The following is a 26,359-nucleotide window of genomic DNA, read 5'->3' as shown; positions in this document are numbered from 1 at the left end:
GAGTAGAGTATATAGAGAGGAGAGAGTGGGGGGCAAGGCACTGGGAGAAGAGGTGATGTGACAGCAGGACCCAGGGAAAGGGGCAGCAGGGGTAGCTTGTCCACTGTTCAGGTGTCAGTGGATCCTCACTTTTAGGGAGCTTCCGTCACTCCGGATCCAGATCCCGACTGTGGAGGAGTTTGGTGGAGTTTTTCCAGGGTTAGGGTTGGGATGGACGTCAGTGGAGTTTTCCCAGGGTGAGGGAGGAGGATGCCGGTGTTATCCTAGGGTTAGCGCTAGGGAAAAGGTGAAAGGAATTCTGCTCGGATTGAGGCAGGGCAGTTGGGTGACACTAGGGTTCAGGTGATGCATGCGGTCAATACAGTTACCCAGTGCTGAGGTGAGGCAGGAAGAGAATACATTCATGCCAGGGTTAATGAGGGCGAGGCAGGAACTTAGGTGAAAGACATCATCTCCTTGGGGTTCAGTTCCCCACCTGAGACATGGTGGTAAAAATGATTCTTTTCTCCCACCCATTTCTCTTGTAAGCTCTTTGGGGCAGGGGCTGTCTCTGGCCGTGTGTGGGTGCAGCCCCTACTGCAACAGAGCCTCGGGCCTTCCACACAACAGAAACAACAGTGCATTGCTCACAATTATCCCTGACTCCTGGGACATGGGTTTAACCTTGTGCCTTGAAATGAAAAAATAACACAATAAAAGAAGTGAAAGGAATCTGGGGGAGATGCCATGAGCCTGGTCCCTGGCACTTCTATCTACAGAGCAACACATGCGAGTCCAACATCAAGGCATGAGAAACAGCCGTGACTCGCAGGGAAGAGCGCCCCCTACTTCACTGCTCCCTGAACTGCAGTGCCCCCTTTGCACTATGGGGGTTTGTCCTGAAATTTCTGTTATTTCTCCAGGAAACCAATGTCCACAGAGCCACAAACACAGACTATGATGCCTGAGAAATGAAAACCTGGAATGGAAGTTCAGTGCAGAAACTGTGCACATTGATTTTAAAAAGTGCAGTAGCCGCTGATGGACAGTGGGAAAGCTCTCTTTAACTCCAAGCCATGGGCATGGGGCAGCCATAAAGGGAGAAGGAGAGCGAGCAGATGGCTATAGTATTTTGTAACTGAGAACTGTATCAACTCAACTAGGGTGACCAGACAGCAAAGTGAAAAATCAGTTCAGGGGTTGGGTTGTGCAGAAGGAAGAGACTCGTGGGAATTATTTGCAAACCATTATCTTGTGGGTAAGACAAAGGCCTGGGACACAGGAGAACTGGGTTCAGTATAGTCTCTGTAGAAGAGTCCCTGATTGCCCTTCAGTAACTCACTAAATTGCTTTGTGACTCAGTTTCCCATCTGTTATACGTGGCTAATTAAATCCTTTCTCACTCTCAACTATTAAATGTGTATCACATTCACAAAGGGACTGTCTCTTACTATGTGTCTCTGCAGGGTGTGGCACAAAGCAGCCTACATCTCAGTTCCAGACTGAAGGCTGTACCATAATCACAATGATAAAAATAATGATAATACAAACTAACATACTCAAAGGCAGTTCCGGTTCTGGTGGTCATGGCAATGACACACGGAACTCAGCTCATGCAAGCCAAGAGTAACTTCTGAGCCTGGTCTCCAGAGCAGTGAGACGGCTCAGCCTTGGAACTCGTTAGAAATGTCAACATTTTAATTAACCTCAATGGCCATTGCACCCCGTGGGATGTTATGCCTGGGCTGGAGATAACACATCTACAGAGATTAATTATCATGTCTGCTTCTGCCCCTGCATTCTGGCTCCCAAGTAAAATGGCCAACAGAGAAAGAGCAGGAAATGATAGAGATTACAGGAATCGCAAGGGACCTTATTACAACTGTGGTGCTAGGACAGCAGCAAATGGATGGATGAGATCATAGCTGGAAACCTCCCTAATCTAGCTCTGTCCCTCTCAAATCCCTCTCTGTGTGGGGTCTGTGGATATGTCCATATTAACATACTTCACATCTATTTAGCTAACCACTCCTCACCCCTTAGCGCAGATGCACAGTAGAGGTCTGAGACGAGGCGTGGGTCTATTATTCCGCTTTCTTGGCTAGTAAAGAAGCAGCTTTGGTTCAGTGAAATCAGCCCTAATGCTCTAAAGGCCCCGACTCCTGAACCCCGATTGCACAGAGGGGAGGGTAAGAGAACAGGCCTGAGGCTTAGAGAGATGCAGAGCGAGGAGAATCCCAATGAATAGAGAAGGGTGTTACGGCCAGTGCTCAGGATGGAACCCAGGAAATCTGGACTAGATTCCTGGCTCTTCCACAACCTCCCTTTGTCACCTTAGACTTGAATCCAGACCCTGGTGGAGGAGGGGATCCAGTCAATTCAGTTCCATGGCGCTACTCTTATTGATGCTGCCTGAGGGCCAATCCCAGAGGTCCATGAGCGTTAGCTGAAATGATGCCCAATCTCCGTTAATTGGAGACTCTGCCAAGGTCTCAGACCAGGAGCCTCTCGGGGATTTAGGGTCCTGGTCCTGAAGGGCCCGAAGGAGATTTAAAGACCAGGGAGGTTGTAAGGAGGCTGGAAGCTGTGAGAAAGCTGTGGGGTCTGCAGCAGTGTGGGGTGATATGCTGCAGATTAGGTCTCCCAGGTGGATACCAAGCACCCAGGCTGTGCACTTCTCCTGGGCAATGGGCCGTTTGGGATAAGAAAGCTGGATGGTGCTAGACAGGAGTCACGGCCAGGAGACAGAAAGGGAGATTTCCCGTCAGCTGGAGCAGCCTCTCCCAATGCAGCCAGGGTAAGGCTCCTGCTTTGGTAAAGTTCTTCTCTCTCTGTCTCTCAGTCTGTGTCTGTCTCTGAACGTGTCAGTCTCTACCTCGCACCAAGGAAGGTGTCAGCCAAATATTTTCTTTAGAGAGAAATCAATCCATCCGTCCATCCATCCTTCCCTGTGCAGTACCTGCCTGCCTGTCTCTGTATCATTTATCTTCCTCTCTCCATCTGTCATAACCTGAACCCACCAACATCTCCCCTTCCTGTGCCTCTCCTGCCTGGGAAACTCCCTGACCAAATGCAATCAGACAATTCGTCATTCTCCTTCAAATCTGACCTTTTAAAAGCCGCCTGTCCCATCTACAGAGCCCAGCCTGCTGTTCACTGCAGAGCGTTGACAAGCTGTGTCTAGGGGCCCTGGAACAATTTGTGTAGTGAGAGTGTGGAGTGCCATTGAACCAAATTGTGAGCCCTGGATCTGATGGAAACTATGTGAAGCCAGGGGGTGCTGCCGAACCCCCAACACCCCTAGTTCCATCACTTCTGGCTGTGGCTCTTCCCCTTCTCCTCCTTTCCTTTTCCTTCTCTCTCTAACTTTGATAAATACCCCCCAAACAACTCACAGCTCTAACAAAGCTGAGCTCATTCAAAGCTGAGAGAGAAAAAACTACTAGTCAGAAATGTTAGGCACAAATGGAAGCCTCTGACATACGGTGGTGAGAATGGGGGGTAAGGGCCAACATAGAGTAGAACTGAAGAAATTGTTGTAGGTGAGGAGAGAAGAGAAGAAGAACATAGAATAGAATAGAATAGAATAGAATAGAATAGAATAGAATAGACGTCTCCTTTGTCTCTTCCTCTCTGGACGGTAAGATCTTCAAGGCAGATATTTTCTCTCTCTATAATCAGTGCCAGCTCTGTGATGCCCTGACCCCAACTGGCCATCCAGTGACAGAAATATACACCACTCCCAATGACAGTGAATAATGGGGGCAGTGGAAGAAAGGGTGACCATTGCAGCTATAGGACGATAGGTCTTTTTGTTTCAGTAACTCTATGGCATTATTTCTCTCCCCTACGCAGGAATGAGTCCCACATGGGGCTGGTCAACCACACTGTGGTGACTCATTTCATCCTCTTAGGGATCCCTAACGCTGACGGCCTCCAGACCATCCTCTTCATCACCTTCTTAGCCTTCTACCTCTGCACGCTGCTGGGCAACCTGCTCATCTTCTCAGCCATCCTCGCTGACCCCCGTTTGCACACCCCCATGTATTTCTTCCTGTGCAATCTCTCCGTGCTGGACATTGGAATCTCCTCCATCAGCATCCCTAAATATCTGACCATGCTCTGGGGTCAGAGCAGAGTCATCTCACTGGGTGGGTGCATGTCCCAGGTCTTCTTTGGGCACTTTCTGGGCAGCACCGAGTGCCTGCTTTACACCGTCATGGCCTACGACCGGTATGTGGCCATTTGCCACCCACTGCGCTACCTGCCCATCATGAACCGGAGGGTATGCGCCCTCCTGGCCGCTGGCACCTGGATCACCAGCTCTTTCCACGCCACCATCCTTACCAGCCTGACCTTCACGCTGCCCTACTGTGGGTCCAATGTGGTGGACTATTTCTTCTGTGACATCTTCCCAGTGGTCAAGCTGGCCTGTGCAGACACGTACATCATTGAGACCGTGACCTTGACAAACATTGGTCTGGTGCCCATGACTTGCTTCCTCCTCATCCTCGCATCCTACATCAGGATCATCTACTCCGTCTTGAATATGAACTCGGCCGAAGGGTGGCGCAAAGCAGCCTCCACTTGCGCCTCGCATCTGGTGGTGGTGACACTGTTCTTTGGTCCCTGTGTCCTGATCTATACTCAGCCCCAGCCAAGCAAAGTGCTGATGACTGCTGTGCAGATCTTTGGCAATGTGGTCACGCCCATGCTGAACCCGGCCATCTATACGCTGAGGAACAAGGAGGTGAAAGCAGCTCTGAAAAAACTGAGAGTGCGTCAAATGCCTGCGTGTTGAGGTGCAGCAGCTGCAGGAATCGCATGTGAGTCTGAAGGGAAATACATCTAGAAATATATCTGCATGCTTGTTTCATGGGTTTTGTGAACCTCTGTGTCTCTCCCCATCCCCACACAGCCCCATCAATCTATCTGGAGTTCTACAAATCACAGAAATGCTCCTAAAAATCCCTTCCTGTCTTTTAACATACTGTAAGGCTGACATTTTCAAAGCTGTCTAAGGGACCAGCATACTCAGTCTGCATGAAAATTAAAAGGAATTGAGGTGCCAAATTTTGTAGAAGACTATGTGAATCTCAGCTTTATTACTCAGATCTTCAGAAGCAAGTACAGCATCTTCTGCAAATGCAAAAGGGAAGGAAAAAAATTCCCTTCATCTTCTGGTATGAACCACAGCTCACCGAGCAGCTGCCCTAGGTAGCTGCCTAAAATTCCTGGGGGAACCATTGGATTTTTCACGATGCTCAACATATTTGTGGTAAAATTTGCAAAACCATCTAAGTGCCTTAGGAACCTAACTCCCAGTTTCAAAAGTGATGGAGGCATTTAGGAGTCTTATTCTCCCTGAAAGGCTGTGGGAAGTGCGCGTCTGAGGACCAGATTTTCAAAGGCATTTTTTAGTCATCTAATAAGGTTTCTAAGAGCACCTCGAGCGAGTCAGGCACCAGACTCCCGCTTATTTTCCATAGGAGTTAAACACCTAACCTATTTAGAATCTCTATGTGGAATTTACTAAACCCCTTCATAAAGCTAGACCTGATGGCAGATTTTTAAAGATAATTAGGCACCTAGTGGGAGTTTCAAAAGATCTGCTCATAGAAATCAATGAGAGTTAGATGTCCAGCGCCAGATTTTTAAAGGTGTGACAGATACGGCAATTTCCTGCATAAACCTGATTGAATTAAGTTTAATCCCTTGGGGTCTGTTGTATTACAAATACAATTATGCGTGTATTATTGTGGACTGAATGTAACTTTTCTAGACTGATGAATGGAATCTCGGGGAAATGTGAGGAACTTCAAAGAACTGTTTGGGACAGTATATGTGAAGGAGGGTATTCGGTACTTTGGAGGTCTTTCAAAGCTATGTCACATGGAGAAAAAACCCATTCTCTATGGATTACCTAGATCAAACTCCAGATCAAACACCTCATCCTGCATAAAGAATGGACTAAATTTGTCATGCAGGAGCTAGTTCTGAGCTGAGGCTGTTATGAGCTGGTAACCATGGAAGAGATCCGGTTGTGCGGTTTGAAGGACTAATCCCCTGACAGAACCCATGATGGAGTTGGGGTGGTCTCTGCTAAGCTTATTACTATGCATGTAGGTTCTTTTACGGCTTTTAGTGTTTTCTCTGTATTGCTTTTACCTTAACAATAAAATACGCTTGCTTAGGAAGAACTGTGTGGTAACTTATAACTGAGGCCATTACGCCATGCACCACTCACAGGGGAGCAGCAAAGCAGGGCTGCTTAGGCAGCCTGGCTTTTGAGGGAATAATGCAGTGAAGGGAACTGTTAAGCCTGGAAAAGCCCCAGTCAAGAGGGAGAGAGACATGGGTCTCCACCCAACGAAGCCTACAGGTAGGGAGCTGGAAGCCTGAGAGAGATGCCCCTGCTGGACCACTATAGAGAAATACCAGTGCAGTTCCTCTGAACTGTGACAATAATATGGGCCTAAACTCCAAGGCCCATTGGAAAATCCCACCATGTGCCTATCTGCACCGGAAGGTGGCAATATACCTTTGAAAATCTGGCCTATGTCCCATGGAATTTCAGTGAGAACAGGGCACCTTAATGGCTTTTGAAAATGGGACCTACTCTCCTAAGTCAATTAGGTGTTTTTTAAAAATTCACCCTCTACTTAGATAGAGCTAGAAAGATAAATAAGTAAACAAAGGTATACAAATGCTAATAGAAGATTTAACTAATGTGAGAACTCTACAGTTTTCACACACAATGTGTTTTGGATTTGTGCAGCTTATGTATTGTGTCTTCTGCATGCGGTTGTGCTTGAAGTTTGAGTAATATGGAATGGGACTAAACCTAACCTGGGAATAAAATGGTGGTTTTTTTTCTTGTTTCCTGCCCTCAGCTCTTGTTTGCTTGGAACTTCTCTCTAAGTTTTCTGTGCTTTTTCTAGGTGTTCCAATGAAAAATAAATCTGGAATCCAGTGTCCGGAGAGGACTGGGCCCATTTATGAGACCAGGAGAGAACAAGTGAAATTTAAGAGAACAGTAAAAATATGAAATGAAAATAGTTGGATTTTAAGGCTGGAATTTCCAAAGGAAGACAAAAGTCGATGGCAGTTAGACACTTAGCTCCTCGGAGGTGCCTTTGAAATTCCCACCCTCAAGTAAAAGTGTGATAGGAAGTTCACCAGGGGGCGCAGATGGTCTGCTCACTGGTTACTTACCACTTAAGCCCTAAACCAGTTTTTATACTTGCACACTTAGCCTGGCAAACTCAAGGCCACAAGATACTGAAGCCAAGAGCTTCTTAAATTTCAAAGAAGGATCAGACAGATGTACAGATGAGAAAATCTTGAGTTATATAAAAGCCAGTCACTATCATCATTATTAAGGACTAGTAATAAATGATCCCTTGAAGCTTTTCTTTGGTGAGAAATTGGGTTTTCAATGGAACTGCGCAGGGGAAAACATCACCCACTAGATGGGAACGTAAACCTCTACGACTGAAAAATTGATTACATCGACACACAATGAACTGAGCACCAAGGAAAGTAATTCTACTGGGCCAAAAAGTTATAGAACTCTCACTACATATAGATATGACCATATGCCCAGCCCCTTGCTGGTATAAACTGACATGTCCCCACTGATTTCAATTCACACCAATTGGAGATCTGAACCATTGACTCCCATGGAGCTAAGGCGGGTTCACACCAGCTGGGGATCTGCCTCCACTGTGGCAGGCACTGTGCAGAGTCAGTCCTTGTCCTAAAGTGCTTATGATCTAAACAGCCCAAAGGAAGTGGCACTAGTCCCATTTTACAGATGGGAAACCAAGGCAAGCAGAGTGCAAGTGACACAGGCTATCTGGAGTCCCACTGGTGCCAACTTTCAAAAGTGCCGGAGGTGCTCAACCCCCGGCTCTGCCCCAGGCCTCCACCCCCACCCCCACTCCCACTCCACCCCTTCCCCCAAGGCCCTACCCCCACCCTGCCTCTTCTCCCCTTCTCCCCTTCTCCACCCTGGCCCCACCTCTTCCTGCCCCATTTCATCCCCTCCCCTGAGTGCACCACGTCCTTGCTCCTCCCTCTTCCCACCCAGCGCCTCCCAAATGCTGCAGGGCAGCTGCTTGCAGCAGGCAGGAGGCTCAGGGAGGGAGAGAGAGGCACTGATCAGCGGGGCCTGGTAGCGGATGGGTGGCACTGGGGGGTGGGAGCAACTGATACAGGGGCTGCCGATGGATGCTCATCACCCACCAATTTTCCCCGTAGGTGCTCCAGCCCCAGAGCACCCATGGGGTCAGTGCCTATGTGGAGTCCCACTCCAGTGCCTTCACCACAGACCCTTCCTTCTTTGGGAATCATTGCAGGTTATTTTTCATAACACCGACGTGCCTACAGGCCCCTTGCAAGGATCACATGTGTGCTGCACAGAGATAGAGGCCCTGAAGAGAGGACATTCTAATCGGAGAAAAGACAGAACAAGTACATGTGGTATACTGGGTATGGGGGTTTACAAAGATAAGACCATGTGGTGACATAGCCGTCATGTTATTTTTATGAGCTGAAGAGCTTGGACAGTTCCAAGGGCTGGGCTAATGGGACAGATGGACCAATGGTCTGATGCCGTTTGGCCGTTGCTGTGTTCCTAAAGCAAGTCCAACATCTTGGATTCTGCCCCGGCATCCCTTCTTAGATGAGCTTGAAATGTGGCCAGAATGGCTTTTCTCTGGCTCCTGCGACTGGAGCCTCTCCTTCTCCTCCAATCTGTAATGACTTTGGTCTAGCAACCCTGGGTGTTAGGCAGTAGGGAAATGAACCGCATGGGGAAACTGATGCCAAGTGAGTTGCCAAAGGTCATGCAGGGGCCTGTGGCAGAGCAGTAAACAAAGAACCCAGGAGTCCTGACTCCCAGCCCTCCCTGCTCTTACCACCAGACACCACTCCTAACTCTGAGAAACAGAAATACAACCCAAGAGTTTCGAGTGCCAATCTGGGCATCTCTACCCATAAGAGAATTGGAACAAACTCCAATAGTGCCCAGGAACCTGGAGTTCAATTGGTAGAACCCACTCCCCTCCCAGAGACAGGGAGAGAACCCAGGAGTCCTGATGCTAATCTCCAAATCCCTCTCTCCCTGTTCAGTTCCCAGACAGCTCCTGCTGGTTCAGGCCCCAGCAGTTTGCTCTCCCCCAGTCTCATCCTGGCAGCTTTCATCTTCTTGTTCCTCAGAGTTTAGATAAGGGGGTTGAGGAGCAGGGTCACTGTGGTGTAGAATACAGCCACCACCCTGTCCACAGTGTGCTGGGAACCTGGCCTCAGGTAGATGAAGACCACAGGCACATAGTAGGTCACATAGCAGGTGATGTGAGCCTCACAGGTGGAGAAAGCCTGGTGCATGCCCTTGGCAGAGTGGATCCTCAGGATGACCAAGATAATGTAGACATAGAACATCAGGATCAGCAGGAAGCAGGTGAAGGTTAGGAATCCGATGTCTCCAAATGTCACCAGCTCATTGAGCGCCGTGTCCCCGCAGGCCAGCTTCAGCACAGCCAGGATATCACAGAAGATGTATCCCACCTAGTTCTCCTGGCCGTAGGGCAGCAGGAAGGTGAGTGCCATCTCTATCAACGAGTGCAGGGAGCCACCTAGCCAGGTCCCTGCTGCCAGGCACAGGCAGCCTCTGAGGTTCATAATGATGCTGTAGTGCAGTGGCTTGCTGCTGGCCAGAAGTGGTCAGAGAGGAAGCACTCAATGCAGCCAAGGAAGTGGAAGAAGAGCTGGGCCATGCAGTCCTGGAAGGAGACGGCCCCGCCGCCTGGTAGGAAGCCGGCCACCACCTTGGGCACCACCACTGAGGAGACTGTCATGTCCAGGAAGGACAAATGGCAGAGGAACTTGTGCAGTGGGGCTCTGGGACCACCAACAGCAGGACGAGCAGGTTCCCACACAGGGTCAACAGGTAGAGGAGGAGGAAGAAGAGGAACAAGGGAATCCGCTGCTCTGTGGGGTATGTGAGCCCCATCAGGATGAAATGTATTAGCTGGGATCTGTTCCCACACTGCATTCACCTGGTCTATGTCCCTGCCAGTGTACGTGGGGTGTTAATGATTAACCAAGGAGAAACAATGGGTGATCTTTGCAGGGGTGTTTGGGCTAAAACTCACTGCTATGCAGAAGACAGATTTGAACCCCTGTACACCAGTCCAGGGGATCCCAATCCCTTCCCATCTCCGGGGATAGAATCCAGGTGTGCTGACGTTTAGCCTGCCCTGCTCTAATCCAGTAGAAGCCACTCCCCATCCCTACACAGGCCAAATCCCAGTTCCCACTGAGCCCCATTTGCCTCCCTGAGCTGGCATTGAACCCAGGTAGGGTAACCAGATGTCCTGATTTTATAGGGACAGTACCAATATTTGGGGTGTTTTCTTATATAGGCTCCTATTACCCCTCCCACCCTGCCCCGATTTTTCACACTTGCTGTCTGGTCAGCCTAAGCCCTGGCTCCCAGCTCCCCTGCTTCAGCCCACTAGACCCCGCTCTTCTCCCACACCCAGGAACAGAACCCTGGAGTTAAACAGAGATACATTCAAATAAGTAACAAAGTCACATTGATACATATCAGGGTGATTAGCCATGGGAACAGACTCTGAAAGGAAGTAGAGCATGCTCTGACTTGTGCGATCTTCAAGTCAAGATGGCCTTTGTTGAAATAGGCATTAGTCAGGTGTGAGTTATTGGGCTTGACAGTCTTTGGTATCCAGGAGGTCAGATTAGATGCTGCTGCTGGTCTCCTCTGGCATTAATCTATCAGTCTATGAATCCACACATCCGGCCGTGGCGCCTGGCCATGTGTCCAAGTTGGGCTGCTGTGGCCAGCATGCTAAGCCATTCTCACCTGCTCCCTGCCATTCCCTGAGGTCTCCCTTGGCCTTCACCCCTTTACATCTCCCAGACTACACAGAATATAGCCTTGTACCCCACATGAAGCCAACCTCAGGCTGGAAGGGTTTAAGGGGAAACTTGCTTGTGGAGATTAGCCCAGAGTTGTCCACTTCAGGGTCCTTGCCCCTGCCTCTGACACAGCTGGTATGAGGCACGGTGGGACTCCTGGCTGGAGGGGTCCCACTGCCGATCCAGTCAGGCAGTTTCTCTATTTCTATTAATAATTTCTTTGCTCTGTTTAGTTTCTTCTTCAGCTTGGATGTTTCCTTTCTCTCTGCAGCTCCTTATAACCTTGCACCCTCTCTGTTCTCTCTCCACTTTTCCCCCGGTGTATTTCACTCCCCTGGTCATGCACAGCTAGGTCAGTGTTAAACTGTTGACATTGGCTGTGTTTTTAAGCACATAATGATGCCCTCCCATTGGCAAACTCCAGTGGGGCAAGGTGAAAGAGCTAGCTCGTGTATTTCATCAGAGAGGAAAGTCTGTGGCCATGCTAGAATGGATTGCTCGTGCAGGTTGCATCTGTTGCTCACTATGGACATTACACCGAAGGTCCTACGTTTGTTTAATGTAATGCAGCAATTCTCACAGAAAACTGCTCTCCCTGATATTCCAGGCTGGCCTCCCCCTCTGAGCCTGTCCTGAGCCCAGGGCTCTGTGAGGAGGTGCTGTATTGCAGAGAGTGGCGTGGGTTACTCATTAGGGTGTGCGCTCTGCTTGGAGTCAGTGCTGAGTCCAGTGTCCCAGCAAGCTCCTAGGGGGATATTGTGTTGCTGGGAGGACAGTGGGGGGCTCAGTAGATGGCCCTGTCCTCTCTGAGTCATTGCTGACACCCATGTCCCAGCATGGCAGCAAGGGGCGCTCTGCTGCAGAGAGCGGACTTGTGGGGCTCAGCAGGGAGTGCTTGGAAATCTCATGGCACTTTTTGGTCAAAGCAGATATTTTACCCTTCATTTTCTAACTTGGTTAATTACATTCCAGTTACAGAGGCAGCGCTAATGTAGAGCAGGTCGTACCCCCAGCTGGAGTAACTCGCCAAGGCACCATTGGGGTTATTGCCCCTACATCTTTTTACACTGAGAAAATTCACTTTGACTCTTGGTTGTAATGTGTGGACCCCTCGGTGCATGTCTCTCTGACTATACAAGAGCAGGTCTGCTTTCAAAGCAGGCCTGGGCAGCAGATGGTTTTCCCATTCCATGGAAATTTTTGACATTTTGAAATTGTTCCTGTTATGAATTGGGATGAAAAGTCAAAATGTTTGTGAGTTAAAAATCTGAAAAAAATCAGTTTGGGTGACATAAAAAGCATTGTTTTTAGATAATTTCACAATGTTTTATTTCTCTGTTAACCTTTTTTCCCCTTTTAAACATTTTTAGTGTATATTTACTACAATTTCAAAATGAAGTCAACCCCCCCAAACTTTGTGGTTTGACAGGAGGTTTTCACAATCTTTGAAACTTTTTGAGTTGGGTGTTCCACTGAACACAATACTGCTTCGCAAGCAGTTTTCATTTTGTTGAATTGGCATTTTCCAACAAAAAAAACGAACAACATTGAAGGGAAGAGTAAACCTTTACAATAGGAGGTGTTTTTGATCTTTCTTCTTTCATCCCTGAGATAAGCTCCCCGGAGAAAGTGGAAGCAGAGGCATCAGCCTACTGAGAAATCACTGGATTTTACATCATTTCAGTGAAATGACAGCTGGAAAGGATGGGCTGCTTCTTAAATACTTTAATGTCTGAACAGTTTCTTTTGTCCTAGGTAGCTGTATCAGTATGGAGGTGGTTGATCACGGTTCCATTGTAAAGTGGAGCCCAGCCTTGGATTTAAAGCAAGGGTTCAACATCTTTGTTACATACAAAGGAATTGGAGACGGTTCAGAGAAGCGCCATAAAAATGACTTGAGGGCTGGAAAAATTTTCCCCAACGAGGTTTAAGGGGATCAATCTATTTAGCTTATCAGAAAGAAGATCAAGAGGTGACTTGATAACAGTGTATAAGACCCTCCATGGAGAGAAAAGACCAGGTACAATTCTCCTCTTTCGTACAGCAGAGAAAGGCACAACAAGAAAAAACGATTGCACACTGATGTCAGACGAGCTCAAATTAGAAACAAGCCATGCGTTTTTTTTAACAGGAAAGGTGATCAATTATTAACATGTGCAACAACGGAAATGTTGGATTCTACATCTCTTGGAGTCTTCAGATCAACATCGGATGCCTTTCTGGAAGATACACTTTAGTGAAGGACAAGTTATTGGATTCACTACAGGAGAAACCATATGAAATTCTCTGGCCTCTGTTACTAGAAGATCTAGTGGTCTTGGCCTTAAAATCCAGGAGTCCATGAAAAAAATCACTGCATAGTCAAATATTACAGCTCTTACTCTCTGGGCACAGAATGACCTTTCTCATGATTTACAAATAAATCAGTTAATTTGTTGATGGGTTAAAATGGGTCCTTTTAATATTAACACCTGGTGTCAGATCATTTCTTTGAGCTGAAGGATCTTAACAATAGAATAGCTCCGAGGTGCCGAACTTCTCCAATAGTTAAAATTCACTGAAATCTTGTGAGCTGGCTACAGCCAGAGACTTTTATTAGGATCCATGGTCCTTCCTCCCAATTATTTTTCATACATGAAAATTTCTGCTTCAGAAGGGTCTGATGAACAACATGATACTACAAGAGGTACATGTAGAACTGACCTCTGCCAACATGGCTGCCATCTCCTGCTGTTCGCAATCAGACTCAGGAAATAACACACACAGTTTGGTGGCCATGTATCTCCCGTTGTTCTCACTGGGACTGAACCATAGACTCATAGATTCATAGGACTGGAAGGAACCTTGAGATGTCATCAAGTCCAGTCCCCTGCACTTATGGCAGGACCAAGCACTATCTAAACCATCCCTGATAGACATCTATCTAACCTACTCTTAAATATCTCCAGAGATGGAGATTCCACAACCTCCCTAGGCAATTTATTCCACTGCTTAACCACCCTGACAGTTAGGAAATTTTTCCTAATGTCCAACCTAAACCTCCCTTGCTGCAATTTAAGCCCATTGCTTCTTGTCCTATCCTCAGAGGTTAAGGAGAATAATTTTCTCCCTCCTCCTTGTAACAACTTTTTAGGTACTTGAAAGCTGTTATCATGTCCCCTCTCAGTTGTTCATTTCCACACTAAACAAACACAATTTTTTAAATCTTCCCTCATAAGTAATGTTTTCTAGACCTTTAATCATTTTTGCTGCTCTTCTCTGGACTCTCTCCAATTTGTCCACATGCTTCCTGAAATGTGGCGCCCAGAACTGGACATAATACTCCAGTTGAGGCCTAATCAGCCCGGAGTAGAGCAGAATTACTTCTCCTGTCTTGCTTACAACACTCCTGCTAATACATCCCAGAAGGATGTTCACTTTTTTCCCAACAACGTTACACAGTTGACTCATATTTAGCTTGTGGTCCACTATGACCCCCAGATTCCTTTCCGCAGTACTCCTTCCTAGGCAGTCATTTCCCATTTTGTATGTCTGTAACTGATTGTTCCATCCTAAATGGAGTAATTTGCATTTGTCCTTATTGCATTTCATCCTATTTACTTCAGACCGTTTCTCCAGTTTGTCCAGATAATTTTGAATTATAATCCTATCCTCCAAAGCACTTGCAACCCCTCCCAGCTTGGTATCATCCGCAAACCCTATGAGTGCACTCTCTATGCCATGATCTAAATTGCTGAAGACATTGAAAAGAACCAAACCCAGAACTGACCCCTGTGAAACCCCACTCATTATGCCCTTCCAGCCTTACTGTGAACCATTAATAACTACTCTCTGGGAATTGTTGTCCAACTACAACAAGGAGTCTGGTGGCACCTTAAAGACTAACAGATTTATTTGGGCATAAGCTTTCGTGAGTAAAAACCTCACTTCTTCGGATGCATAGAGTGAAAGTTACAGATGCAGGCATTATATACTGACACATGGAGAGCAGGGAGTTACTTCGCAAGTGGAGAACCAGTGTTGACAGGGCCAATTCAATCAGGGTGGATGTAGTCCACTCCCAATAGTAGATGAGGAGGTGTCAATTCCAGGAGAGGAAAAGCTGCTTCTGTAATTAGCCAGTCACTCCCAGTCCCTATTCAAGCCCAGATTAATGGTGTTGAATTTGCAAATGAATTTTAGTTCTGCTGTTTCTCTTTGAAGTCTGTTTCTGAAGTTTTTTTGTTCAATGATAGTGACTTTTAAATCTGTAATAGAATGACCAGGGAGATTGAAGTGTTCACTTACTGGCTTATGTATGTTACCATTCCTGATGTCCGATTTGTGTCCATTTACTCTTTTGCGGAGGGACTGTCCGGTTTGGCCAATGTACATGGCAGAGGGGCATTGCTGGCACATGATGGCATATATGACATTAGTGGATGTGCAGGTGAATGAGCCCTTGATGGTGTGGCTGATGTGGTTGGGTCCTCTGATGCTGTTGCCAGAGTAGATATGGGGATAGAGTAGGCAATGAGGTTTGCTACAGGGATTGGTTCCTGGGTTGGTGTTTCTGTGGTGTGGTGTGTAGTTGCTGGTGAGTATTTGCTTCAGGTTGGGGGGTTGTCTGTAAGCGAGGACTGGCCTGCCTTCCAAGGTCTGTGAGAGTGAGGGATCATTTTCCAGGATAGGTTGTAGATCGTGGATAATGCGCTGGAGAGGTTTTAGCTGGGGGCTGTATGTGATGGCCAGTGGTGTTCTGTTATTGTCCTTGTTGGGCCTGCCCTGTAGTAGGTGATTTCTGGGTACCCGTCTTGCTCTGTCAATCTGTTTCCTCACTTCCCCAGGTGGGTATTGTAATTTTACGAATGCTTGATAAAGATCTTGTAGGTGTTTGTCTCTGTCTGAGGGGTTGGAGCAAATTCGGTTGTATCTTAGGGCTTGGGTGTAGACAATGGATCATGTGATGTGTCTTGGATGGAAGCTGGAGGCATGTAGGTACGTATAGCGGTCAGTAGGTTTCCGGTATAGGGTGGTGTTTATGTGACCATCACTTATTTTTACTGTAGTGTCCAGGAAGTGGATCTCTTGTGTGGACTGGTCCAGGCTGAGGTTGATGGTGGGGTGGAAATTGTTGAAGTCCAGGTGGAATTCTTCAAGGGCCTGCTTTCCGTGGTTCCATATGATGAAGATGTCATCAATGTAGCGCAAGTAGAGGAGGAGTACTAGGGGACGAGAGCTGAGGAAGCGTTGTTCTAAGTCAGCCATAAAAATGTTGGCATACTGTGGGGCCATGCGGGTACCCATAGCAGTGCCACTGACTTGAAGGTATAAGTTGTCCCCAAATCTGAAGTGGTTGTGGGTGAGGACAAAGTCACAAAGCTCAGCCACCAGGCTTGCTGTGGCCTCATCAGGGATACTGTTCCTGACAGCTTGTAGTCCATCCTCATGTGGAATATTGGTATAAAGTGCTTCTACATCCATGGTGGCCAGGATGGTGTTTTCAGGAAGAACATCAATGCATTGTAGTTTCCTCAGGAAGTCGGTGGTGTCTCGAAGATAGCTGGGAGTGCTGGTAGCACAGGGTCTGAGGAGAGAGTCCAAATAGCCAGATAATCCTGCTGTCAGAGTGCCAATGCCTGAGATGATGGGGCGTCCAGGGTTTCCGGGTTTATGGATCTTGGGTAGCAGATAGAATACCCCTGGTCGGGGTTCTGGGGGTGTGTCCATGTAGATTTGTTCCCGTACTGTAGCTGGGAATTTCTTGAGCAGATGGTGTAGTTTCTTTTGGTATTCCTCAGTGGGATCAGAGGATAGTGGCCTGTGAGGTCCAACTAGTTATGCACCTACATTATAGTAGCTCCATCTAGGTTTTATTTCCCTAATTTGTTAATGAGAGGTCATGCGAGACTGTATCAAAAGCCTTACTAAAGTCTAGATCAGGGATCTCAAACTCAAATCACCACGAGGGCCACAGGAGGACCAGTACATTGGCCCGAGGGCTGCATCACTGACACCTTTACATATAAAGATACAAAAGCCCCTGCTCTGCCCCTGGCCTCGACCCACCCCACCCCTTCCATGAGGACCTGCCTCTGCCCCACCTCCTCCCACCCCTTCCCTGTCCCCATTCCAACCTCTTTCCCAAAGTCCCCACCCCAACTCTACCCCCTCCCTGCCCTTAATCCAACCCCTTCCCCAAATCCCCACCCCTGCCCTACCTCTTCTTCACCTCCTCCCCTGAGCATGCGGCTCCCTACTCTTCCCCCTCCCTCCTGGGAAGCGCTAAGTGCCTTCAAACAGCTGTTTGGCAGCAGGAAGCGCCTGGAGGTAGGCAGAGCAGTGGGGATGTGGCATGTTGCGGGGAAGGGGGGGAGCTTGGCAGGCTGCAGCAAATAACTCCAGGGGCCGCATGCGGCCCGTGGCCCATGTGTTTGAGACCCCTGGTCTAGATATATCATGTCTGCCACTTCCCCCATCCACAAGGCTTGTTACCCTGTCAAAGAAAGTTATCGTGTTGGTTTGACATATTTTGTTCTTGACAAATCTATGCTGACTGTTACTTGTCACCTTATTATCTTCTAGATGTTTGCAAACTGATTCTTTAATTATTTCCTCCATTATCTGTCCTGGTACAGAAGTTAAGCTGACTGGTCTGTAATTCCCTGGGCTGCCCATAAAAGCTTTATCAGTGGTGGTTGCTGGTTTCATTCTTGCTGGAAACAAGGTGGGAGGAGTGGCCATTATGGAAAAGGGCAGCTCATCTGAGGGAAGCTGTGGTTTCACTCCCCTTGAGAACTAAGGGGAGTGAGGCCATTTTGAAAGATGGATGTTCTTTGTGAGTGCCTATAAAGAAGAAGATTTTATGTGCTGGCAGATAAACCGCCAGTTATGAAAAATAGCCAAAATTACCATTTAGATATAGATATACACACAGAGAGAAAGGTTGGGGGGGGGAGTGAGAGCAAGAGATACACATATAAAAGTAACTCAGAGGGAAGGGGAGGAAGTGGAAACTTAGATTGTGGGGGGACAGGGACAAGAGGGAAAGGAAACACTGTGCATGTGTAGACAGAAACAAGGAATGCAAGAATGGAACGGGTGTGTGTGTGGAGAGGAATGTGGGGTGCTGGAGGGAAGGAACTCGTGTGTGTGTGTGTGTGTGTGTGTGTGTGTGTGTGTGAACGTGGGGTGCAGGAGGGGGGTGGACCGGGTGTGTATTTGCGTAGGAGAATTTGGGGTGTAGCAGGGAAGGGGATATTGGTGGGGTGTGTATGTGAGAGGATCCCTGCAATACTGAGCCCCTGCCCCACTCCCTGCAGCACAGCACCACATAGCAATGCACCGGGGCATTGGGTTCAGCACTGGCAGCTAGTGGACAGCTCCCTCTACAGAGCCCCCTGCCCCACTTCCCTGCAGAACAGCGCCCCCTAGCATCATATTGGAGTATTGCAGGCAGTGCTGATTCAGAGAGGAGAGCACCCCCTGACTGAGTCACCACCCTAGTTCCTGCAACACAGCACCCCCTAATGCCACCTTGGGTTCAAAACAGATTTGGAGGGGAGAGCAACCCCTGCTGACCCCCCTCATCCCATTGCATAAAACAAAGCACCCCCTAGTACCATTCTGGAGCATGGGGGTCAGCACTGACTGGGAGGGGAGTGTGCCCCCTACTGAGCCAATACCCCACTCCCTGCAGTCCCGCACTGGGCCATTCTTTTAAGATCCATGGTCTCCTTTAACAGCTAAGTCAATGCTCTGTCGCCTTCATTTTTGCCCCAAACAACATTTCTAATGATGACCATTGGGCTTTGCCGATGGGGGACCTCATTACTTGCTTGAAAATATAGCAAATGTCAACAGTTTAATATGAATGGCACTGGAGGGAGAGAAATACACGAGGGGGAAGAGGTGAGAGCACAGAGACTAGTGCAGGAGGGACACCAGGTTAAAAGAAGCTGCAGAGAGAAAGGACACACCAGAGCTGAAGGCAAAATTTAACAGAGTGGAGCAACGATGCATAGAAACGGAGATCAGCACTGGGACATACCCAGCTCAGTCTCCCACCGTGAGAGGCAAGTTCACGGACTCTGCAGCCGGCAACTCCGGGACAATCTCCCATAGGGGATGTTTACCCCGAGTCCCTGTCTGTTTGGGACTGGCATCACATTGGAGCCAAAGCCACCTCCTGTGTGAAATGTTTGATTGGTGGGATTTAAGGGAGATCTCAGAGCACTGAAGAGAGCAAATAGGACCTGCTTGAAGACCAAGTCATGCATCCCAGCCACAACACACTCCAGGTAACTGTATCCAGACGGGCAGCTGCAGGACTGGTCTGTCACCTGTTTCAGTCTCTCTGCTGCTCTTCCTCACTACAGGGCCAGGTCCCTCACTGGTGAAAATTCCCATTTCCCATGGAAAGTGAGTCCTTCATGCCACGGAACAGCCACTCACTCCTTGATGGTGGCCTGAACTGGCAACATCAGGGGAAGGTGTAAAAACCTCTGCAGGGGGCAGTTCCAGTATTGACTTTCCAGAGAAGTTTTTTTCCTATCCCAGGTCACTTAGAAGTTGAGTTTTTCCCCAGAGTGGGAAGTTTTATCCCCTTCTGATCTGTGGAGCACCCCGGTTGAAATCCACACCTGCGCAGTGGGACCAGCATGAGGACTAGACACCAAAGTCCTCAGGTCAGGGTTTTAGAAGGACTTCCTCTTGTCAAGCGTGGGCTGCAGGGGGTTAGAAGATGGGGAGGGGATACTAGGATCAGGACTCTTGGGTTGTAGGGTTGTATCCCCAGCCCTGGGAAGTTAATGGGGTCTAGTGGGTAAGATTGGGGGTGGGGTGGGGCTTCTGGATTATTTTCACAGCTCTGGATGGTGAGTGAGAGGTAAGGGGTGGGTAGGGGATGTGAGTCAGGTCTCCTGGGTTGTATTTCCAGCTCTGGAAGGTAAGTGGGTTCCAGAGGGTTAGAGCAAGGGGGGTTGGTTGCCAGGACTCCAGAGTTAAGGTCCCAGCTCTTGGAGATGAGCAGGGTCTAGTGGGGTGGAGCAGAGAGGGAGAGACTGGGAGTCAGGGCTTCTGGGCTCGATTCTTCTCGTGGCACAGGAATGAATCTTGTCCCAAATGCCCCTGCAAAGATAATCCATTGCTTCTCTGCTCATTAATCATTAACACCTGGGTTCACCTTCAGGGACACAGACCGAGTAAATGGAGTGTGGGAACCGATCCCAGCTGACCCATTTCATCCTGGTGGGGCTCCCATATCCCCCAGAGCTGCGCATTCCCTTGTTCCTCTTCTTCCTCATCATCTACCTGTTGACGCTGTGTGGGAACCTGCTCATATTGCTGGTGGTGGCCCGGGAGCGCCGGCTGCACAAGCCAATGTACTGGTTCCTCTGCCACTTGTCCTTCCTGGACATGACAGTCTCTTCGGTGGTGGTGCCCAAGGTGGTGGCTGGCTTCCTGTCGGGCGGCAGGGCCATCTCCTTCCAGGGCTGCGTGGCCCAGCTCTTCTTCTTCCACTTCCTTGGCTGCACCGAGTGCTTCCTCTACACGGTTATGGCCTATGACCGCTTCCTGGCCATCTGCAAGCCACTGCACTACAGCATCATTATGAACCACAGAGCCTGCCTGTGCCTGGCAGTAGTGACCTGGTTAGGGGGCTCCCTGCACTCCACCATACAGACCGCGCTGACCTTCCAGCTGCCCTATGGCCAAGAGAACAGGGTGAGATATATCTTCTGTGATATCCCGGCTGTTCTGAAGCTGGCCTGCGGGGACACGGCACTCAACGAGCTGGTGACATTTGTGGACATCGGCTTCCTGGCCTTCACCTGCTTCCTTCTGATCTTGTTGTCCTATGTCTACATTGTCTCAGCCATCCTGAGGATCCACTCGGACGAGGGCAGGCGCCGGGCCTTCTCCACCTGCATGGCTCATGTCACCGTGGTGGTGACCTACTATGTGCCCGGGTTCTTCATCTACCTGAGGCCAGGATCCTGGCACCCACTGGATGGTGTGGTGGCTGTATTCTACACCATGGTGACCCCGCTCCTCAACCCCCTCATCTACACGCTGAGGAACAAGGAGATGAAGGATGCCCTGATGAGACTGGGAGGCAGGAAACTGCCGGGCCCTGAGCTATGATTATCCTGCTTCCAGCAGGAGCTGCCTGAGAACTGGCCAGGGAGAGAGGGACTTGGAGACAGAAGTCAGGACGTCTCTGTTTTGTGGGGGAGCTGGGGTCAGTGGCTTGGAGTAGGAACAGCTGAAAGTTCAGATTTTAGATTTATGCCCCTGACTCTGGGAAAGGAGCAGGTTACTGTGCTTGGAGCAGGAGGGCCGGGAGTCAGGAATCTTGGGATCTGTCCCCCGCTCAGGGATGGGAATGGGGCCTTATGATTAAAGCCTGGATTCTTTCGTTCTCTTCCTACCTCTGCAAACATTTGTTCCAATTGTGGAATGGTTAGAGAAGAAGGGACTGGAGGGGAGGACCCCTGGGTTGTAGTTTGGGTTGCCAACTGTCTAATCACAGAAACTCAAACATCCTTGCCCTGTCCCCTGCCCCTTCCCCGAGGCCATGCCCCGTCCTCGCTCCTTGTCCGAGGCCCTGCTCCCGCTCACTCCATCCCACCTCCCTCCATCGCTCATTGTCCCTAACCCTCACCCACCTTTATAGTCTGGGGCAGGGGGTTGGGGGTGGGATCTGGGCTGGGAGATGGGATTGAAGGATTAGATGTGTGGGAGAGGGCTCTGGGCTGGGGCAGGGGGCTGGGGTATGGGCTCTGGGCTGGGGGTGGGGTCAAAGGGTTAGGTGTGTGGGAGGGGGCGCTGGGCTGGGGCAGGGGGTTGGGGTGTGGACTCTGGGCTGGGGGGTGGGGTTGAGGGGTTAGGTGTGTGGGAGGGGGCTCTGGACTGGGGCAGGGGGTTGGGGTGTGGACTCTGGGCTGGGGGGTGGGGTCGAGGGTTAGGTGCATGGGAGGGGGCTCTGGGCTGGGGCAGGGGGTTGGGGTGCAGGGGAGGTGAGGGCTCTGGCTGGGGTTGCAGGTTCTGGGGTGAGGACAGGGATGAGGGGTTAGGGGTGCAGGAGGGGGCTCGGGGCTGGGGCAGGGGATTGGAGCACAGGAGGGATTGAGGGGTGCGGGCTCCAAGCAGTGCTTACCTTGGGCAGCTCCCGGTCAGCGGCACAGAGGACTTAAGGCAGGCTCCCTGACGGTCCTGGCTTGGTATGACTCCCAAAAGCAAAAAGCACATCCCTGTGACTGCTCAGCAGGGGGGTCAGGAGAGCTCTGCACACTGCCCATGCCTGCAGGAGCTGCCCCTGCAGCTCCCATTGCCTGCAGTTCCCTGTTTCCAGCCAATGAGAGCTGAAGAGTTGGCGCTTGGAGCAGGATGTGGGGGCAGTGTGCAGAGACCCCCCTGGCCCCCTGGCCCTGGCCATCCCTACACCTAGGAGCCAGACATACTGCCACTTCCAGGAGCCACACAGGGCCAGGGCAGGCAGGGAGCCTGCCTTAGCTGCTATACACCGCAGGACTTTTAGTGGCCTAAAATCTCCCAGATTGGCTTTAGTCACCTCGGGGAGATAGAGCCCAATTACAGGAGACTCCCGGCCAAACCAGGAGGGCTGGCAACCCTCGTTGTACTTGATGCTGTGAGAAGGTAGTGGGGCTTAGCAGGTTAGATTGGGGGCGGGGAGGGGCTGGGAATCCTCCTGTAATCTATCCCTACAGCTGGAAGGGGAGTGGGGTCTAAGGGTAAGAGTAGGGCGGGGAGGGGACTGGAGGGTCTAGACACCTAACAGTATGACAGGGGGTCTAAATCCCCAAAATAGGCAATTGAAACAACTGGTTGCATACAATGTCATTGTGCAAAAACGTATACCAGGTAAGGTCTTGTATGAAAGCTTATATGAAAGTCTGAACTCGATGGCCACGCTGAGGTATGAATACAGACTGTGGTTATAAAACTCTGTCTTATGCTCATGACTGGTACTACAAATCCCAACTCCTCACAGCGAGGAGCGGGAGGTCCTCCCAAACCTGTTGTGTACACAACACAGCACAACAAGCCAGAAAAAGACAATGGGGGCTTTCAAGGCTGATTCTCGACTCTGGCACTTTGAGTGCAGAAGTGGGGGCCCTCAAGGACTCCAAAAATTAATACTGGCCACTCCAGGCTCATAATGCTGCCACCACCCAAGTGAAAAACTGCCTTTTGCCAATTGTAGCAGGGTGGTCACCCTGCTCTGACCCTGAAAGGGTTAAAGGCCAGCCCTTGGAGAGGGCTGGGGCTGAGAGCCAAGAAGAAAAGGCTGGGAGGCAGCCAATCAGGGCCAGGCTGGGCCATATAAAAGAGCTGCAGGGCCAGAAGGCAGGGAGCTTCCTGGGAACAGAGTGTACCTGAAGCAGAGCAGTGCTGGGGAAAGGCAAGAGGAGCTGGGGAGCTCCAGCCTGGCAACTCCCCAGGCTGAGGCCTTGTTAAAGGCCTAAGGAGGCATTGGGGCCCCAGAGGTGCAGTTCGGGGATAGGCAGAGGCAGCTGGTCCAACCCCTTTGTCAGTGATGAATGGCCATTACAGACGGCAGTCTGCCCCTTGAGGCTAGATGATGACTGGCAGTACCCACTGAGGCAAGGTGGGTGTAGAGGGTTGGGGGTTCCCCTGGGAGGGGAGACACAGTGTGTGGAGGTTCTGCTGGGGGAAGAACCCTGAGGTATTGGGCACTGGGGTCCGGGAGGGACACAGGGGCCCTGAGGCAGGAGAGACACCGGCCAGCAGGGGCACTATGTGCTGGAATTGAGCTAATTCCTGAGGAAACCAGCAGGAGGCACTGCGCTGGTGAGTGTCGATCTGCTACACCAATCCAGAAAAAAAACTCAATTGGAAAGATTTTTTTTTCTGAGGCCCCTCGGCTTTTCCAACCCTCCCTCGGGGCAGCCAAGAAAGAAAACAAAAGAAAGGGGAGGCTCAGCTGTTGTATTAGCTGATTAACCTATGCACAGCCTCTTGACCTCCTAAGACACAGAAATCTAATCAAGTTCTTAAAAAAGGTAAATTTTAATGAAAAAAGAAAGAGAACATCTAAAAACTAAGGCTGTGAGGGATTGAACACCAAAAATGACTTTCTTGGGGTCCAGTTTACAAGCAAATCAAAAGCACCTGGGGTTAGCACAGAGGAATCCACAAGCCCAAAATGAAGAATTCATTCTAATCACGTCTAACTAGACATTCCTGATCTACTTACATATCTGTGGTTTCCAAGGAGTAGTTTCTAGGTATGATGCTGATGATTTTTATACCTGGCCCAAACCTTATAGCATGTTGCTGCCTTGTCTACACCCAGCATCTTTTTCCAATTTGAAAGGATACAGCTTCCCTATTGGTTCCCCTGGTCAGGTGCCATCTCATGTTTAGCGTCTCTTAACCCTTTACAGGTAAGGCAATTAGAGAACAGCTACTAAAAAGGACTTTATAGCTAACTGAATGGTGGGGAGTTTCACAAGGGTGCTACTCCCCCTCATTTATCACAGGGGACCATTAGAGTTAATGGGGAAACACTGAAACAATGTGAAACCGAATCTCTCTCTCTCTCTCTCTCTCTCTCTCTCTCACACACACACACATACACACACACACCTCTTTATACAATCCTGCAGTAACATGCGGTCCAGGCAGAAGGGGACATAAAATGGAGGCTTCTGGACTTTTTGTAGAATGCCATAGAGTTTATGGCCAGGTGGGAACATCAGCACAGCCAGTCTGCCCATCTGTATCTCACAGGCCACCAACCCCACCCAGCATCCTCCCACTGAAGCCAACACATGAAATTAGACCAAGGATTACATCCACAGGCAGAGAACAGGAGAGACCGAGATGCACCATTGCCTGGGTGGGGGTGGGGAGCTTCCCTGCACTGGTGGGGGTTTGATTTAGTGAGACATATCCAGGTGACCCTGGCAAGCGACTGCACCACCACCACCACTGCAGAGGAAGGCCAGAAAACCCATGGTCACTGCCTGGGGGGAAATTCTTTCCCAGCCCCGCATAGGGTGAATTGGCAAGAACTGTGGGTATTATCTGGTAATATCTGTGGGTATTCGCATCGGCCAGCTGTGCAGCTGCTCTAATTCAGAGGTGCTGCGATGACTCCAGTGGAGCTGTGGCTGATTTACACCGGATGGGGATCTGGCCACAATGACTCCAATTGACTCTGGTGGATTTACACTAGCAGGGGTTACCCACTGCTACTCCAGCAATGTGCTTTCCCCAGCCTGAGCTTGGCTAATGCCCCTCAGGCTCAACCCAGACCCCCCCCCCGCCCCCCACCCCACAGTGCCTGGCCTGTTTGAGCGATGCCCTGCCGGTTTTTCACCACTAGATCATGCTCAATGCAGACTCATCCCAGTAAAGCTCCCGGGACCTTGGAAGCTGCCAGAGGCATGTTAAAATGATCTCCATGTAGCTAGCAGCAACGCAGCCCTGGCTAGCGAACATCCGACACTCAGCGAAGAATCCCAATGGGTTGCCCTCTCTCCCCTGCTGATAGGGTCTGGGAACGGGAGACCTGGATTTGCGTTAGACAATTAGCTCCCAGGAGCGTGATGAGCAGTGTACCCAAGGGTGAAAATATCTTTCAAATACTTGGCTGACTTGGGCACTTTGCCACAGCGGAGACAATAAAGCATCTGTTCCTCATCCCGGTACCGTGAGAGTGGTGAGTGCATCTGAGCGGGGAACGGCTTTTCTTTAGGGACAGAGGGACTGCCAGAGCAGGTTAACCCAAGGTCCATCCAGCCCAGGCTCTGATCTGAGGCTCTGGTACCAGCTGTTTCATAGGACACACGGTACAAGAAACTCTAAAGAGGGCAGCTAAGAATTCACCTGCCTTTAGTGGGTCCTTTCTCCCTAACCTCTCCCAGTTTGGGATCAGCTCATTCCCAGATCAGGGGAGGATACCACTCTTCCTGCTTTATACAAATCCCCAGATTTCATGCTGGCTGTCATCTGTGCAGGCATTCTGGATGTTGACTTTCCTGTGTGGACAAGTGTTGGAACTGGAACCGGAATCATGCAATAGACACGTGGGCCAACAAGGTCAGCTTCCAGCATCATTCAGTGGTTGATGACACTCCAGGATGCCCTTCCTGCATCCGGCAGGCTGATGATGGGTGAGAAGAGGAGAACCAGGCTAGATAGATAATGTGCAAGAGACAACAAGATTGGTATGTATAGGGATAGATAGAGAGATAGATAGTGACTGGTTAGGAGGTGACAGACTGGTAGTCAGGCTATTTATCTACCTACACTAGCAGGACATTGTTCACAGATGATGTGAGATGAGACAAGATGAGAGGAAGGACGGTCCTGCAGTGACGTCACTAGCTGTCATAACTATAAAGGGAAGGGTAACAGCTGTCCTGTGTACAGTACTATAAAATCCCTACTGGCCAGAGACTCC

General features: G+C 49.6%; 2 protein-coding genes and 1 pseudogene across 2 annotated transcripts; 2 read left to right on the top strand and 1 right to left on the bottom strand.

The window, feature by feature from the left end:
- Nucleotides 1–3,847: 3,847 nt before the first annotated feature.
- LOC135975111 (olfactory receptor 10D3-like) lies at nucleotides 3,848–4,780 on the top strand. The gene has a single exon (XM_065565152.1). It carries the CDS (start codon nucleotides 3,848–3,850, stop codon nucleotides 4,778–4,780), a length of 933 nt encoding a protein of 310 aa, XP_065421224.1.
- Nucleotides 4,781–9,024: 4,244 nt separating this feature from the next.
- Nucleotides 9,025–10,036, bottom strand: LOC101933944 (olfactory receptor 10G6-like; annotated as a pseudogene).
- A 10,073-nt stretch (nucleotides 10,037–20,109) lies between these two features.
- LOC101934208 (olfactory receptor 10G6-like) lies at nucleotides 20,110–23,393 on the top strand. The gene is made up of 2 exons (XM_005311991.2): nucleotides 20,110–21,006; nucleotides 23,295–23,393. Exons 1-2 carry the CDS (start codon nucleotides 20,110–20,112, stop codon nucleotides 23,391–23,393), a joined length of 996 nt encoding a protein of 331 aa, XP_005312048.2.
- Nucleotides 23,394–26,359: the final 2,966 nt, after the last annotated feature.

Source organism: Chrysemys picta, chromosome 13 (assembly GCF_011386835.1).
Source record: "Chrysemys picta bellii isolate R12L10 chromosome 13, ASM1138683v2, whole genome shotgun sequence".
Taxonomy (NCBI): Eukaryota; Metazoa; Chordata; order Testudines; family Emydidae; genus Chrysemys; species Chrysemys picta.
The sequence above is the reverse complement of the archived record's forward strand: the minus strand, read 5'-3'. Positions and strand labels throughout refer to the sequence as shown.